The sequence below is a fragment of the Leuresthes tenuis genome, unplaced genomic scaffold (genome assembly GCF_036924035.1).
Source record: "Leuresthes tenuis unplaced genomic scaffold, fLeuTen1.0.hap1 SCAF_8, whole genome shotgun sequence".
Taxonomy (NCBI): domain Eukaryota; kingdom Metazoa; phylum Chordata; class Actinopteri; order Atheriniformes; family Atherinopsidae; genus Leuresthes; species Leuresthes tenuis.
Window position 1 is genome coordinate 36,403,773 of NW_027325362.1, and position 18,033 is coordinate 36,421,805.

General features: G+C 38.7%; 1 protein-coding gene across 2 annotated transcripts in view; it reads right to left on the reverse strand.

Annotated features, from left to right (window-relative positions):
- Positions 1-255: 255 nt before the first annotated feature.
- ncapd3 (non-SMC condensin II complex, subunit D3) overlaps positions 256-18,033 on the reverse strand; it is a 40,926-nt gene continuing 23,148 nt past the window's right edge. Inside the window, exons 20-35 of one of the 2 annotated variants that reach the window (XM_072391607.1) lie at positions 15,920-16,027; positions 14,912-15,026; positions 14,464-14,559; positions 14,115-14,353; positions 13,156-13,235; positions 10,774-10,911; positions 10,482-10,615; positions 7,390-7,598; positions 6,937-7,047; positions 6,437-6,604; positions 4,807-4,919; positions 4,234-4,298; positions 3,171-3,218; positions 2,833-2,895; positions 2,630-2,678; positions 256-513 (exon numbers count right to left, since the gene is read on the reverse strand). In XM_072391607.1, the coding sequence (XP_072247708.1) occupies positions 444-513; positions 2,630-2,678; positions 2,833-2,895; positions 3,171-3,218; positions 4,234-4,298; positions 4,807-4,919; positions 6,437-6,604; positions 6,937-7,047; positions 7,390-7,598; positions 10,482-10,615; positions 10,774-10,911; positions 13,156-13,235; positions 14,115-14,353; positions 14,464-14,559; positions 14,912-15,026; positions 15,920-16,027 (1,806 nt within the window). In that variant the 3' untranslated portion in view covers positions 256-443. Of the gene's footprint in view, positions 514-2,621; positions 2,679-2,832; positions 2,896-3,170; positions 3,219-4,233; positions 4,299-4,806; positions 4,920-6,436; positions 6,605-6,936; positions 7,048-7,389; positions 7,599-10,481; positions 10,616-10,773; positions 10,912-13,155; positions 13,236-14,114; positions 14,354-14,463; positions 14,560-14,911; positions 15,027-15,919; positions 16,028-18,033 lie in introns of both variants that reach the window. The other variant, XM_072391606.1, reaches the window with a different exon arrangement.

Here is an 18,033-nt window from a genome sequence, read left to right on the forward strand (position 1 = left end):
ACTTCTGAGACTCTCTAAGGTGCTCGTTATACCCAACCATATTACCGACCTGTTGCTGATTAACATAAAATTTAATATTTTCCCATAGCTCCAAGGTTTCTTTTTAATATCACTTACTTTTCTAGCCTTCTGCTAACAACTTTCCAACTCAAATTCAAGAATAGCTTACATTTTTTTAACGTTAAATTTATATTGCGTAATTCTGTGAAACTTCTCTTGAAAAACAGCTGAGGCCAGATGATATACACATTTTTAGAACAACTTTATTGTCAAAAAGAGGGTAATTGAGTAAAGGAAAGTGATACAAATAGATCAAAGATAAATGTCAAATTATTAATAATTCAAAATAGAAATATAGAAGTTATAAGTAACGGTGGTAGCTATAGTGTAGCCCAGGTTGGAAAAAAGAAGACAAAAACAGAAACGACCATGAAGCTGAACAGCTAAACTCTGGATGGTCTTCTCTTTTGACGGAGAGGAGACTGTACGTTCCACTGCCTTCGTGCAGAAGCTCTGAAAAAACCAAACAAACCCCCCAGCACAGCTGAGGCTTAAACTGTGCCCGCTCCATACAAAGCTTTTATAAAAACAACAGAAATGGAACACGTCCTGTAGTACTACAAAGGCAGGTTTTAAATCTGTGCTGCTGGAAAAAGAATTTCTAAAAAAAATGATTCAACAAACATCTAATTATTAGTATTAGTGGTAGAGTTAAACTGGTTTGTGAATCCTTCATAAAGTATAACATTTCTAATATAACAGCAAGTGTTAAAAAGAGTCAGAATTATTCTTATTCACTGAGGAAAATGTTCTAAAATTGATCAATTTTTGGTTTCAGTGTCTGTTTTCCACACAAATACATACAGCACATTCCATTCCATGTATCGTGCATTTCTCTTCCGTACAGACTCTGGCACATTTGCGAACAATATGGGTCCAATATCTCATCCAAGAACATTTGAATACGAGTTCAATGGTAGATTTCACTCTCACTCACACACTCTCACACACACACACACACACACACACACACACACACACACACACACCCCCCCCTTTAAAAAGAAATTGTCCTAAACCACAAAGTTGAATTAATTCATGAAATAGTTTGGGTTTTTTTGCCAAGCCCTACCACATCCATCCTATAAAATGTTTAAAAAGACCTTAACTGAAACCAGTGAAACCTTTTCATTAAACTTTTACGAGCCTGGATGACAGAAGATTAACTTAGAAATGTACTGATAGGTCTTAATGGTTTCCCTGTTTGTTGTTTCTTGGTACAAAGAGCATTTAAACCACCAGTGTTGCATTTTAACAAAATAAGATGGAAACTTTGTCACATGTCTCAAGAATACACCCGCAGCCCCTTTACTTAAAACAATACACAATCATATGGTCAGATCAATTCATGCTTTGATGATGAGGCAGTGATATTAATCAGATTATTAATTTGCACATTTGCACTGTCAGCACTTCTTTTCATTTTTGTCAGCTTTGCTGGTTTGGCAGCATTCAGCAGATGTATTACATTTATTTTTAGACTGATAGAAATATTGACTGATTTGTCATTTGATGACCCATCCTGCAACCCTGAATTGGATTAAGCAGGTATAAAAAAATGAATGGATTGATAGGTGCACACATTCAGAGTTGGAAAACCTAGGGTGACTTACCAAGTTGATAATAAGAATGACACTATAGTAACTCTTAGATAGATCTCCATTATTAGCATCAGTTAAGCCAGGTAACTAGTAGAAACCTGACTCCCAGCACAGTTTTCCTTTGTGTGGTGTCTGACACATGTCCCAGTGAGTTATGATGATCAGACTTTGATAGAACTCACAATGCCTACTCACATCTAAAGGTCAATTTAATTCCAAAATGATCTGCTTATCCTGGAGGTGCACCCACTTCTATTTCTCATAGATATTTAATATTGGCTGATTTTTTTCTCAATAGACAAATTACCTAATGTAACTACTTCTTTAGTATATGTTTTAAGCCGTATGTATTAAATCATACAGATAATTGTAAAGGGTTCGCAAATTTAAGCATCGCCGTATTAATTTTAACTGTAAAATGAATTATTTAATTGTCAACAAATCCCATTAAAATGCCAAAAGCCAACAATGGTGACATGAAGTATTACTCTTAAACACCATTCAGGAGTCTCCTTTGTTGGTAGCAGAACAATGTGCTTCCCAAGCTGAAGAAAATGCTCAGTAACTGTTTCAGTAGCAGTAAGGATCTCATGCAAGTGGTCCTTTGCCAGACATCACAAGATAACCCTAAAGTCCCCTGTCCGTGCATTGATGGATCACAGCAGGGATGAAGGCCAACTACACAGTTTAGGCTGGTTGTTGAAATGTTGTGACCGTTCAGGGATTAAAGAAAAGAAAAAAGTCCAAAGCAAGATATATTTCCCATCTAAATTTTGAAAAAGAAATTTGAAGGGGGATTACCACATTTGGATGTAGACACACAGTCCAACTATTTGAAAGGAGAGTGCCATCCATCTTTTCAGTTTGGTCACTTCCAAGACTATACTTATATTTAGATGGACGTGCAGAACCAGAACTGCAACTCAAACATAAACTGTGTGGGACTAAAAGCAAAGTAACAAACTTACTGATGTTCATTTCTCCGCACATGAAGGACACTGCTCTCCCCACTTAGACCTGTGAGGACACAGAAAACACAGATTTAACTTTGGCATCTGTATCGAGCAGACTGCTTGGTGTTAATTTAGAAGAAACTGAGGGTGATTTCTAACAGGCTCTCATTTCCATGCTCACCAGATTACTGAGACAGTTTAAAGTTGGAGAATCTTACCTGTTCCTTGATCACTGAAGATTGCACTGAGTCCTTCGTTAAACGTTAAGTTGACATTTACACCTAGATCATAGGGAGGAGGAAAAATGAACAATTTAAGGTGTGTGTGTTTATGCTGGGTAATCTTTTCTCTACACGGCAATATTAGATGGAAAGATTTGATCCATACTGATTAAATCCAGATGAAACTGACGTAAATTCAGCTAACTGTTTACAAGGGGAAGTTCAATACGGTGTTTAGACACAAATCTTAATACTGCCATCTGAATGGTAGTTTCCTGACTAACTCTGAAGCAGGAATACACGCTTCGAGTGCCTATACATTTATGTGTTCTTACCTTTTGGTGTGCTGAAGGCTCTATCATTCACAGATCCTTTAAGTATCACTGTAAAAAAGTCAAAGAAAAACATCAGTCAGTCAGTCAGTATATACTTCAAAACAGGTCAGATAGGAGCACTTCCACGAGTCAAATCACACTGGTAGGTCGAAAAATGGGTAAGTGTGTATGGAGTATGTCCAATTTAGAATCAGTCATACAATATGCATATCTTTGGACTATCGGGAATAACAGAGCAAAACCCACACAGGTATAGAAATACAGAGAACATGCACACTCCATGCAGAAAGGTCCCATCTGACCAGCTGATACAAACCCAGAAAGTCCTTGATGTGAGGTAATACTGACCTCTGTAATATCATACTGCCTGAGATGGATATTAGGGAATTCCATTACACCAACTTTATATATTTTCTGCCACCTAAAAATCATGCATAATGTGCTGTGGTTTTCCAGCTAAAACTCCAATTTTTGAATTGACAACAAGAGATGAACCTGTTTAAGATACTCTATGAAAGTAACTGCAAAAAAGGCAGTTTTGCTTATTGGATGAAGCAGAAACAAACACACCACTGATACTGTACCTGTGTTAAAAACCAGTAGTCAAACAAATGGATGTGGATGGGATTGATGTAAAAACAAAGGCAACCACTAACCACTGGCAGATGGAGAAAAAAGTTCAGGTCACTTTTCTGCAAGAAAGGCTGTGGTTGCACAGGGTAACTGTTGGTTGACAGCAAAAAGCTGGAGCTTTTTGTTTGGAGTTTGTAGGTTTACCGGTTGCTAGCAAGGATTTTTCTGGGTGCTTTAGTGTCCACAGTTCAAGGGCATGCGTGTTAAGTTAATTAGGGATACTGAACTAGCGAGGATTGTGACAACTTGCTGTTGTTTATCTATTTGTTAGCACTGTGGTGGACGAGCAGTATGTTCAAGGTGTGCCCCCCCTCCTGCCCAAGATATGTTCTGGATCAATATTTCTTGAGTTTTACCCCTGTGACCTGCTTCACTCTGCTGCAGCTCTGGTAATTAGTAAATTGCAGTTTTTGCCTGAAGGATGTTATACCCGTTTGTTCCAGAGTCATTGACTTTGATTGGGCATGTTCTTCTTGCCTGGATCTGGACACACACCTGATGAACACAGACAAACAAACAAACTTACTTTATCTCTTTTTCTTTTCTTTCTTTTTCTTTTAAATAATGCCGTTTACAGGTGGATTCTTGGAAAGAGGAATATTAAAAATGCAAACCACTGTTCACCTGATTTAGATAATACAAATGCAATGTCGCTGAATAAATTCCACAATTTTTATTTGTTACTGACCTTTACCTTTCATGTTATTTTAAACAAACTAAAATGATATTTTACATCCAAGCAGAACTTATCAACTCAGTCAAAACAAACCGATCAATACAATAAAAAAACCAATACTAATTCTAATTATGCATGAACAAAATGTTAATATTTCTTTCTGCAATGTGTCTACAAAACACATGAATCCTCTATAAAAGGACTGCGACTGACTTGAAAAAACAGAAAAAGTTAAACTTCTTATATGTTTCATTTTTCCTGTATTCCTCTATAATCAAATAACGGTTTTCAGACTCTCACGCTATCATTAATCAAAGTAAAACCTACCGGTCACTCAGTGCCAGTCTCGCTAACTTGGGGTTTGGACAAGGCGGCTGTGGTGTAGCAAAGTTAAATGGTAGGAGTGGCTTCAGCTTGACTGAAGAATCCTGGACTGCATCCTGAGGTGAGATCAGAATAACCACACTTGACTACATTTTTATTAATGTAAGAAAATGACATTTTTGTTAGAAAAATCTCTTTAAATAATGAGCTATTCTTGAAACACAATAAGCTATTGTTTTTAAAAATAAATGACAGGACTGTTGTAATGGTGAAAGTCTTATGAATCATAGTTTAAACTAGAAAGAGGTATTCAGATGTATTGTCCCCCAAACAGTCTAGTCATAGTCCAGTCTGCCTCCAAACATTGTAGAGGCAAATGTGTTAAGAATAAACTAAATAGTAGTACAAAATATAGCACATAGGTACTGTTCACTGAAAACATTCAAACAAAAGTGTTGCTGGCATAACTAACAAAACGACTGATTACCACCATTTAGGCCACCAAGCCCTCCTCATGACTAGTGCTAGTAAGATAAAAACTTAAAAAAGAAAAACAATATCAAAATCTTTTTAGTTATTCACTCTAACAGAGTATTCACCCAATAGTATAATCTGTTTCTCACTTTGATACCAACTTCACCTGTTTTACATAACTGTGCACACAGTCAGAAAAGCTAGGATGATAACCAGACCATAGTACTGCGAAATCCTTCACACCCCTGAGTATTAATGCCTCCCTGGCACAGACGTCTAAATTACCCATGACACCCCTTCCACTTCCCCTCAGTACATCTTAAATGAGCTCAGCCCCAGCTAAATGTGGATCTTGTATATACAAGTTGTTGGGGTTTTTTGAGCTGCTGCAGTGACTACAGAATTGTCTGTTGTGCAGTGTCACTGACACTACTATGGGTGATGAAATCCCAAATATTACATTTAGAACTATAATTCTTACATCTTTACTTTGTACTGCATGTTTTCCCATGCATGAGTGGGTTCTCTCCAGGTACTCCGGTTTCCTCCCACAGACCAACACCTGCATGTTAGGTTAAATCAGGGTTTCTCAGTTCCGGTCCTCATGACCCACCGCCCTGCATGTTTTCCATGTTTCCCTCCTCCACCACACCTCATTCAAATGAATGGCTCCTTATCGGGCCGCTGCAGAGCTTGATGGTGAGCTGATCATTTGAATCAGGTGTGGTGGAGGAGGGAAACATTGAAAACATGCAGGGCGGTGGGTCATGAGGACCGGAAATGAGAAACACTGGGTTAAATGATGATTCTAAACCGACCCTAGGAGTAAGTGTGAGTGTTTATGGTCGTTTGTCTCCATGTGGCCCTGCAATGGACTGACGACCCATCCAGGGCGTACCCTGCCTCTTGCCCAATAGCAGCTTTTTTAGGCTCCCGCACCCCCACAACCCTGAATTGAAATAAGGGGATATAGAAAATGGATGGATATTTTTGTCTTGTACCATGTTTAATAGAAAATATAAGTTTACAAATATATTCTAATTTGCAAAAATTGCATGCTGTTTACATTATTTTACATTAACACAAACTTGCCATCTTCTTTTTAGTTTGTAATTAGTATACTGACACGGATGGTTTCTCATATGTAGGATGATCTGACCTGTGCAATGGCCATATTGGTGTCTCCTGTCAGGCTGCAGTTGTCCATCTGTTCTTGCATCTCTCTTTCCTTTTCTGCCATCTTAAGAGCAAACTCTACTTCAGCTGCCAGCTGCTCATCACCAGAGAAAAACTCCTTCACCTCGTTTCGGTAGTCCTGCATTGTCACCTGATGGAATACATTCAGTGCATCATTACAACCAAAGGCTCGATGCAATCACAACAGGCCTCAAAGCCGTGTAAACTTTTGCAGTGCTTTCCGTGTTCCTCGTTTTTAGAGTCAACTTCCAAAAACCAACCTGATCTAGTTGTACTAAAAGCCGATGACCTGGGAGACTGGAAATATGATCATAACCTGTGTAACTACTATATTGCATTTTACTCCTCAGTAAGTCTATGCAACACAACTCAATAATAAAAGTACAGCATGTTTGAAAAATACAGTGTTTCTGTACTGCTCTTCCCTCATGATGGAAGAGAGCATCTAAATGTCCACACTACCTGCAGGTAGGTCATGAGGTCTCTGAGGATGGGAGAACGTTTTTGCTCCAGCAGGCTTTTCAGGCTAATGATTAAGGGAACTGTGTTCTCTATGAAGGTCTTCTTCTGGACCTGAGGATCAAAGGAAGAAGGTAAGAATCCCGTCAGTTTCAGAAGGTAATTAACTGTGATCTTATTTACAAAATAAGATGCATAAAATGCATTATTTTGCAATGCAACAACATACAACCATGTGTTGGGATTATACTACATATGACAGTAATACGTATTAAGGGTTTACTCCTTGGAGATGCTATAATTATATCATTAGAATTGTGAAAATAACTGAATAGGCTTTAGAGCTGTAAGGACATACATCGACAAAAATGTTGCATTATATTACTTCAAGTAACTAATAATATAATAGCTTTGTTTTTTTTAGTTTTTAAAAGTATTATGGCCAGAACTTCTCACCTGTGACACCACCTTCTTTTTAGCAGCCTCGAGGACAGCCTTGGCCACTGAGGCCATGTTCTCCTCATCTGGTTCCTCTCCTGTAGCCCCACCTGCTGGAGTAGATATGGCCTGCAACTTCATCTCCTTGAGACTCAAGATGTTGAAGGTCTCTGATAAAATTTCAGCACCATTTGCATCCAGGGGCAGCTCCTCGTCTGCAAAGCATGCTGGGATAGAAAAAGAAAAAAAGCCTTCTCTTCAAGCTTTGTAATGGTCCAGAATTCACAAAAAAAGTGTTTTAAGATGCCCCAAGATGTTTAGTGTTCACAAATAACCATCTAACCTAGTTTTCTATTCAATTCAATCATACCTTATTAATCCTCGAAGGGAAATTATATTGCTGCAGTATTAATTGATGACATCATGAGCTTCTTCACAAATAAAATAGCTTCCATCAGAGTGAAGATCAATTTCCACTATTGTTACTGATGTATCACACCTCCAGAAGTATCTTTAGAACCTGAAATGTATTTGTAATATGTATATGTATGTAATATGCAATATGTATATAGCTTCTGTCCAGTCGAGCTCTCCGAGTTAACCACAATAGCTTCATCTAAACCATCAACTTGTATTTTAGACCCAATCCCAACCAGACTGTTCAAGGATGTTTTCCCCTTAATTGACACTTCCATATTGGATTTGATCAATCGGTCTTTGTTGATAGGATATGTACCTCAGACTTTTAAGGTTGCTGTAATTAAACCTTTACTTAAAAAACCTACTCTTGATTCAGAAGTGTTGGCTAATTATCGACCTATATCCAATCTCCCTTTTTGTCTAAAGTTCTTGAAAAAATAGTTGCAGTTCAACTTTGTGATCATTTACATAGAAATAATCTGTTTGAAGAGTTTCAGTCAGAAATACAGTGTTTCACACATAAACAGCATTCTGTTACAGAGACTTGAACATGTTATTGGGATTAAAGGAACTGCATTAGGCTGGTTTAAGTCATATTTATCTGACAGATTCCAGTTTGTTCAACTAAGAATCTTCCTCACACACCAGAGTAAGTCATGGAGTTCTGTGCTAGATCCAATCTTGAACCAATCATTTGGTTAAACTACAACCATGTTTGAAAGGCATAAAGACCTGGATGACACTGAATTTTCTGCTTCTAAATTCAGACAAAAATTAAGCTGGGAAGAAACTATCAAGCTATATAATTACTCCAGATGGTATTGGCTTCTGCTACTACAGGAACCCCCTGTTAAACTCAGAATATAATTCAAGATTCTGCTCCTCACATATGAAGCTCTTAATGACCAAGCTTCACCGTATTTCAGTGCAATATTTCCCCAACAGAGCACTTTGCTCTCAGGCTGCAGGTTTCCTTGTGGTTCCCAGAGTTTCTAAAAGTAGAATGGGAGGTAGAGCCTTCAGTTATCAGGCCCCTAAAAGCAGAATGGGAGGCAGAGCCTTCAGTTATCAGGCCCCTAAAAGCAGAATGGGAGGCAGAGCCTTCAGTTATCAGGCCCCTAAAAGCAGAATGGGAGGCAGAGCCTTCAGTTATCAGGCCCCTAAAAGCAGAATGGGAGGCAGAGCCTTCAGTTATCAGGCCCCTAAAAGCAGAATGGGAGGCAGAGCCTTCAGTTATCAGGCCCCTAAAAGCAGAATGGGAGGCAGAGCCTTCAGTTATCAGGCCCCTAAAAGCAGAATGGGAGGCAGAGCCTTCAGTTATCAGGCCCCTAAAAGCAGAATGGGAGGCAGAGCCTTCAGTTATCAGGCCCCTAAAAGCAGAATGGGAGGCAGAGCCTTCAGTTATCAGGCCCCTAAAAGCAGAATGGGAGGCAGAGCCTTCAGTTATCAGGCCCCTAAAAGCAGAATGGGAAGCAGAGCCTTCAGTTATCAGGCCCCTAAAAGCAGAATGGGAGGCAGAGCCTTCAGTTATCAGGCCCCTAAAAGCAGAATGGGAGGTAGAGCCTTCAGTTATCAGGCCCCTAAAAGCAGAATGGGAGGCAGAGCCTTCAGTTATCAGGCCCCTAAAAGCAGAATGGGAGGCAGAGCCTTCAGTTATCAGGCCCCTAAAAGCAGAATGGGAGGTAGAGCCTTCAGTTATCAGGCCCCTAAAAGCAGAATGGGAGGCAGAGCCTTCAGTTATCAGGCCCCTAAAAGCAGAATGGGAGGCAGAGCTTTCAGTTATCAGGCCCCTAAAAGCAGAATGGGAGGCAGAGCCTTCAGTTATCAGGCCCCTCTCTGTGGAACCAGCTGCCAGTTTGGCTTCAGGAAGCAGACACCCTCTCTACCTTTAAGATCAGGCTGAAACTTTCCTTTCTGATAAAGCTTATAGTTAGGGATGGCTCAGGTGAGCCTGAAACATCCCATAGTTAAGCTGCTATAGGCTTAGACTGCTGGCGGTGCTCCCATGATGAAAAAGAAAAATACTTTATTCATTATATTTGTGAAAATTATATTTGTTGCAGTTTTGTTCGTCTTTAATGCAATCATTAAAAGCTTTCATTATAAACATGTATTGCTGCTGGTAGGAAGGACCTCCTGTATCTTTCTTTTTTGCACAATAACGAGATAACATGGGCAGCATTCTTATTTTAACAATTTGCTTCAGGGGCTCCAAGGCAGTTCCAACACATAGCCAGACTTTGTCCCTTCTTGTAGATAGCCTCAATGTGGCATTTCCAGTCCAATCTGCTGTCCAGGTAAACCCTCGGGTATCTGTATTCCTCAATCACCTCCACCTCTTCACCTTGGATGGAGACATCCTATTTTACTCCTGGTCCTACTAAAATCTACAATAGTCCATTTCGTTTTGTTTGTGTTAAAGAGGAGGTGATTGTTCCCACACCATGCCACAAAGTATTTGATCAGTTCCCTGTACTGTGCCTCTTGTCTTTAAAACACTATTAAGCACTTTGTTGTTTTTAAATGAGTTATAAAACAAAATTTGACCTTGACCTTAGACTACACATGCATGCAAGTATAGATAGAGGGTAGAGTGTAGTGCTAGCAGAACCAGAAACGGATGAATGAGGAATTGTCTCTGTCTTCTTTCCAATTTTAGTTTCACTTTAGAGGTCCACATGTGTGCTTACCTAAGACCGTCTGGTTGATCTTGTTGGTGATATTGAAGCGCTGTGCATCTGTGAAGTGCTCCAACAGAAAGCGATAGATCCGAAAGCGCTTTTCTCGGTTCTCAGCTCCTTTCAGGGAAAAACTAATCTTTTCTCTTCACAAAAGAATAAATAAATAAATCAATACATAAAAAATAATTACTCAAAAACAAAAATCACTAATAAATTTAAGGTTTAACTTCTTGTATACTCCACATCAAAAGTACTTTTTTAAAAACAAAGGAAAAACTGGGTTAGAAATTATGTTTACTACCTCTCACTTTGAGGGAACTTGTTGTAGGACTTGTGCTTGCTGTATGAGTTGAAGTGGAAGATGCACTCAATGAAGTGCTGACTTAACATTTCTGGGTTTTTCTTGAGCAAGAGATGGAGTAGGCAGTATTCACACAGACTGGAACAGGAAACAAGATTAGATTAGGTAGATAACATGACAAATTTTGTACTCTTCATAAAGAGTAGCATACTAGTTCTGGGTCAGCTCTGATTTGCTCTCTAAACAGCTTCATTTGTTACAAAAGATTCCAGAATTTCTACTTCAGATTCACTTCTTGCTGCCAATTAATCCATTCCAGCAGGTCCCAAAAGTGTTTGAGACTTAGTTTTGTTTCATAAAACTTTAACGTGTACATTGCCTTTAAAGATTGTTACATTTTGACCATAAAGTGGGGCACATTGTCAGTCAAAAATACTAACACTGACTGGGTTTACGTGATGAGATTAACTCGATTATACTTATAGTTATAGTTGAGTTATGCTCCTTATCTGAGGGTAATTATCCTTTGATATATGGCGGTGAATTAATCGAATCACTGGCAGAAAGCATGCAATACCACAGTAGATAAGTGGCGCTGTACCCATTTCAGCTATCGCTAATAGAGCCACTTCCTGTTGAGTCTTCACCACCAACAACAACAACAACTCAGGCATTCAGAAAGATGGCGAACGAAGAGTAAGATGAAGCTACGTCCCTCTACATTTAGTTTGTGATGAGCTGGTTATGGCACAAACACGATGCACAACGGTGTATTCTCCATCGCGTTCTTTGTTTCTTTCTGACGGCGGCGACAGCAATAATATCGTCTCCTTCGACTTTCGGGTGACGATCGCGGGAAAAAATCTCGAGCATGCGCAGAATGCTCAATCCGATCGAGTTATTGATCGCAAGTAACCCGATTCGATTCGATTTCTTGTCGGATTAAGCTTGTTACATGAGCTGAATCAGATCTTATTGTAATTTAGCCATTAATCCGATCCGATGGCCCACATGTAACCGCACTGACAGAAAATGTATCAGGAAAAAAATACCCTCCTGCAGCTTGGAGCTTTGATACCAGGCTGATGACGGAAAATTCTGATCAGACTTTAAAAAAATATATTTTCATTGTTGTTTTACAGCACAATACAACTAGGGCTGCCACGATTAGTCGACTAGTCATGATTATGTCGACTATTAAAATCATCGACGACTAATTTAATAGTCGACGTGTCGTTTTTTTTGTTTTTTTTTTCTTTTTCAAACTTTGTCTTTCTCTCAAAGCTGCTGCGGCACCTTCCACTGCTAAGTCTGCGTTTCTGTCCTTGACACACATGCGCAGTAGTGGTAACCGGGGTATCATGGCTACCCGGCAACGAAGCTCAAAAGTGTGGGAGCATTTTAAGAAAACTAAAGACAAATGTGTGCAATGCAATATCTAAAAGGCAGAACTTGCCTTCCACGGCAGCACAACGACGATGCACGAGCTCCTGAACAGGAAGCATGTTGTTGTGGCTGATTGTGAAGAGGGACCGTCATCTTGGTAAGCTAACTGGCTAGTTAGCTGCTAAAATTAGCGTAACCAGAGAGTTAACTTGCTACTTACTCATATTGATAACTGTAAATGTTAACATTAGCTATGATGATTTGATTAATTAGCCTTAGCGCACATATTTCATGTGTTTTCTGTAACGTTACAACAATGATGTGTTTGAATAGGAACACTAATGTTTTCTAACGTTCCGTTTCAGTGCTAAAAAAGGTTCATCTTCAATGGACGGCTTTGTTACAAAGCTAGCTACATGCACACCTCAGCAAGCAAATGTCCTGACTGAGTCCAAACTGAACATGTTGGTGTTATATTTGAGTCAGTGAGACCAAAACTTTTTGTGAATAATTCCTTAGTTTCAGGTGCCTCCCTCATTTGATTTAAAGACAGCTATGTTTGATGCCAGAGACAAATGAAGGAAATAAAAAAAAAACTAAAAACAAACAAACAAACAAAAAAAAAAAAAACTGAACTATTTATTTTTGTGTGTTTGCTCCACAGTTAAATAATTGTTTGTTGCAACAAGGTGCATATTTCATTAAAGGGTTAATGAACTATGATATTGTCTTTTTTGTAGTTAGCATATACCTAAAACACATCAAGCTGAAAGATAATGATGGTTATATAAGAGCAGCTGCATCCTGGTGCGATAAGCTGTATGTTTTACATACAGTTACTAATCGAAAAAAATCTAATAAATAAATAAATAAAAAATAGGTGATTAGTCGACTATTAAAATAATTGTTTGTGGCAGCCCTAAATACAACATGCAGCTTTAATAGAACAGGATTGACTTAACACAGAAAGAATTTGTGCCACCAATAGTAGTTTACCTGGCAATAGCAGGGACTGGGTCAACCAGTGCAACCATGAAGCGGAAGAAGAGAGAGCCTTTCCATTTCACAAATTCCTCCTAGAAAAAAAACAATTCATCAGAGGCATTTAGTGACGATTGTGCAACCCTGCTACAGGACTGTTGCTGTAGAAATTCCTCTTTGATTTACTGCATGACAACACCAAAGTGTGTGTTCTGTAGGTAAGGGGCATTCCACACACGGTGGGTTGGAAATACCAGTGGGGGATTAATAATGTTCAAAGAAGTTAAGGGCTGGGTTTGTTTCCTACCAAACACAAATGACAGTTAAAAAACATCAACTCTGACTGATGAAAGATCATGATCTGTAGATACTTCATTGAATTAGAGGTTTCCAACTGCCAAGTTCAGACAACAAGACTTCAGTGTTAGTCGGCTCATTGTGTATTTCGCACATCGCAACTTTTCCCCTTTTGTAATTAGGAGTTTTCAGGCCCTAATGTGCTCACAAAACACTCCTGATCTGCGACAGGAGGTCATAAATTGCTTTGTTTTAATCATTTCGCTGTTAAACTGTTAAATGGGCTGGTATCACACAATGGAAACATCATGGAGGTTCTCAAATAAGCTTAATAATCAGCCGGGCACTGCGACATGCCCGGAGGCCTCAATAATCATGTCTTTGAGGCATTAGCACAGGGTGATTGATAACCTCTGATTAACCCGCTGATTTGTTTCAGTTTTGGGCCATTTATTTGCAACTTCCTATATTTGCCTAAATGTGAAAATTCGGCTAGAAAAGTCTTGTAGTCCGAGCAAGGCTTCACTCACCAATTTCAATATTCAATAAGATATTTAGAGAAGTATACAGACTAGTGTTGACAATAAAAAAAAGTGTCAAACTATAAGTTATGATGTCATGTATGACTTCTGTCAACAACGAAAAAATTGTGACTTGTTGAAGAGAACAGAACCCACCTGTAGCAGGTTGGTCAGCATGATGAGAGTCTGCTCCCTGATGACAGCTTCATCGTCTCGCAGACAGGCAGAGATGTTGGGGATGTAGTGATCCACAATGTTTGTGTATCGAACACACAGATCACACATGATCACTACTATGTTGTTGCGTACAGCAACCTCTGTGCCGACCTCAAGCTCTCTGGCAAACACTGGCAAGTACTTTTGGACTAGTTCCTCGTGTTGCAAACACAGTTTACCTGATCCAGAAAGACACCAAAAAAAAGACAACAAAAAACGATGAGATGAAACAACAAACACCGAAAAATATTTCTCAGACAATGAGAGACAGAGAGACAGTGTAGTTTACCTAAAGTGATGACACCATGAGCTTTGACTCTAGAAGGCAGAGAGTTTTCTTTAAACTGAGATAGAGGCAGTGAGACTGGCAGCTCCTCCTGGCACTCTGGTCATTACAAACATAAAAACAAACAAAAAGAACTAGTTAGTCAGGATTTTGGTCATATATTCTTTGTTATATTTTTTTGATACCATGTCAAATCTGACATTGATGAGGAGGTTGGTATAAAAAAAACTGGTAAACAGAAAACCTAACACTAAGCATTATACTTACAATATCAGCTATTCATACAATATTTATTCAAGAACACAGTTATATTTGGAGAATTAGATGTGATAACACTTCGTCTAACCTCCAAAGCATATTTCTGGATGCTCAATCAGAATGTACAGTGAAAACCTATTACTGACTGTATGCATCTGAAAGGATCTGCCGCTGAGAGATCTATCTTCCATACCTGCCAGTTTGTCAGAATGTGCTGTAAGGACAGATTCCACAAGCAGCACTGTCTTCTTGCCAACCTTGGCAGGACAGTGGAGTGATACCACACCCAAAGTGTGGAGGTGCTTTATCTGGAAGCAAAAAAGTGTTTCTGTTAAAAAAGACACATGGCTATACAAGAACTAGCCTTGGATGGTTCTGCACATTGCGTCTGTGATTGTGTCAAACAGAAGGGGTACCGGTACTCTACATTTTGAGTACATTATCCACACCTGCTTAAATTTTTAACACATCTTATTTGCTGTTTGTAGCTTTTCCTAAATAAATCTTGATAAAAGTCTTTCCATAACATAGACTGCAGATAAGAGGTAGCTTTCATCAGTCTCAAAAGTGAGGCAAAGACACAAATGTCCTCATGTTAGTTGTCACCGATGCCTAAACGTTAAGCTTAGGTGTGAGTGGTAATGCACCGTTTCTAAAACATGTCTGGCTCCAGCACTTTCATTCAAAAAGAATGAGTTTCTCACATGAAATGTGACGTCAAAACATTTTTCCTAAAAGTCATGATGGTGTTATTAGTCAGTCACTCCTTCTGATCAATGCGCTGGTAGACAATTTTAAATGAAATACATAAATAAACAGACATTAATCTTTAAAGATACACATTTTTGTCTATTTACATTTTAAGTATCACTCTAAGCTTAACCTTCTTGATCATTTATAGTTACTTCAGGTTCCTAAAAAGATCAAGATTTGGCCATCAAACTTCCAAGGCAGCTCACAAACGAATGGGTGACATCAGAGTGATTCCATCTATATCTATACACAGGCAGCAAGTGATCACTACTCAGTATGCAATATCACTGTATTTACTCACGTTAAGATAAAACAGTAAAACTTTGTTTAAACAAATGTCATTATGCTATCTGAGTAAACAGCTTGATTTATTAAAACAGAAATGCAAATGTTCCATCAAAATTGTGATATCAGTGGCTAAAAAACATGGCAGTGTGGGAGTTCTCACCATCAGCTCTTCATTGAGGCTCTGGGCTCCATTTTCACTGAGAATGATGTCTGCCAAATAAGCCTCGCAGATTGATACTAGTTCACCGCAATGCTGGTTCAGAAAAGCCTGAAGAAAAGAACCCCTCATCAGATAAACATTGTTAATGTCTTGCTTAATCACTAATAGAAACATTTGGACTGTGGAATACTTGCTTTTTAATTTTGCAAAAGATTGACAACAAATTCTCCCAATTTCAAAACTAATCATACTCGCCCACCAAATTCTAATTAACGATGAATCCCTACATGAACAACAGGTTCCTGCTTGTTGTAAACTATATTTTGAAGTTCCCACCATAGGTCTTTATGGAAGTTTCCCTGTCAAAGCGTAACATTTGGGAAAGGGCCAATTAAAATTAATCACACATTCAAATTCACTAAGCTTTGCACTCTGACAAGTATCTATGCAATTACCCAGTGCACTGAAACATTGATGAGGCACCAGCAGGTTCGATATTTCATTAATTTGGTACAGAAGCGGTTTCTGGCGTGGGCGAACCGGGCAGTTGCCCGGGGCGGCATTTTTTCATGACATGGTGGGGGATTGTATAGTGCAGTACACTAATGAATCTTCCAAATAACGCACATCTCATTCATAATGTTATAAATACAGGCCTATAATTCCTGCACGTTTCTCTGAATTGTGTGAAATGGTTAATAAAACTAGGTGATACAAAACGATTATGTGGTCACCCAGGTGAATTGGTTTAGTCTTGACTTCTGGTCGTGAACAAGGTGGGAGAGCAAGGTCAAGAGCGTTGAGCCCATGAGGTACCAGGGAACTGCCATGAGAGGTTTTAATCGAGTTGAGAGACAACACCAAAGGTCCTGCTATAAACGCTGAGGCCCAGTCTTTATCTGAGGTGGGGTCGTACCGCTTCAGCATCTGCACAGTTGTTTGGGATGACATGCTGTCTACAAAACAGCATGTCATCAAACTCATGCAGTCTCCTAATATGCATGTGGACCTAGTTGTGAGTCTATTGGAGATCTGCCCCAACTTTTGAACTGCTCTCAGGATTGCACTTACTCTGCCAGTCACTGTGGCTCTAGCAGGAAGGAGATTTTCTAAACTAAATTTAATTAAGTCATACCTGAGATCAACCATGTCTCAGGAACGGCTTACTGGCCTTGCTGTCATCAGTATCAATCATTCAATAGGGGAGCAGATTTCGTATGATGACATTGTTGATGATTTTGCATCAAGGAAGGCCAGAAAGATCATGTTTTAGTTTTAGTTTGTGTTTTCTGTTCTTAGTGGAATAGTATAATAACTAGAAAAAGCTGTTGCTGCGAAACAGCAGTAAGAATGCTGATGAATTTGAATATGGATAGGTGACAATGCTAAAAAAGTGGAAAATCTTTAATTTGCTGGAAAACTAGTTGCTGTAGTCTTGGTTGAAGGAATTTGAAGTTGAAATAACAACAGTGGAAAGATTTAAACCTATTGGAAAAACAAGATTTGATGAAAAGGCTGTTTTTGAAACAGTTGTATTTCAAAATTGGCTTAACATTTGAAAAAGCTGACCCATTTCGTAATAGCTGAATGTATTGTGACCCAAGTTTGAATGGTGTCTCCAGCTGAAAGTATGCAGAAGTGGTTAGGTTGAAAAGAGGAGAAACAGTTGAAATGTGAAATTTGCAGAAAAATTGCAGAAAATTTGAATAAAATGTTAAATATTGTGTGTAAAAATGTAAAAGTTAGAAACACCAAAAGTCATAGCAGAAATCTCCTGAACAAGCTGAACGTTTTGATACCAAAATTTTAGAAATCGGTGAAAGATTGCAGGAGTAGTTAGTTGAAGAGAGGAGAAAGATTTAAAATTTGTTCACGTTTTTTAAACTGTTAAATTTCAATATTGGCTTAATATTTGAAAAAGCTGCACCAATTGGTAACATCTGAATGTCTAGTGACCCGTTTAAAGTTTGAATGGCGTCTCTAGCTGAAAATCCTCAGAAATAGTAAGGTTGGAAAGAGGAGGGCGTTTTTGAAGAGTTGAAAGCACTTTCCATTCATTTGAATGAGGAAAAAGTGGAATCAAAGTTGAATAGTTTAAAAAGTATAGAAGTTAT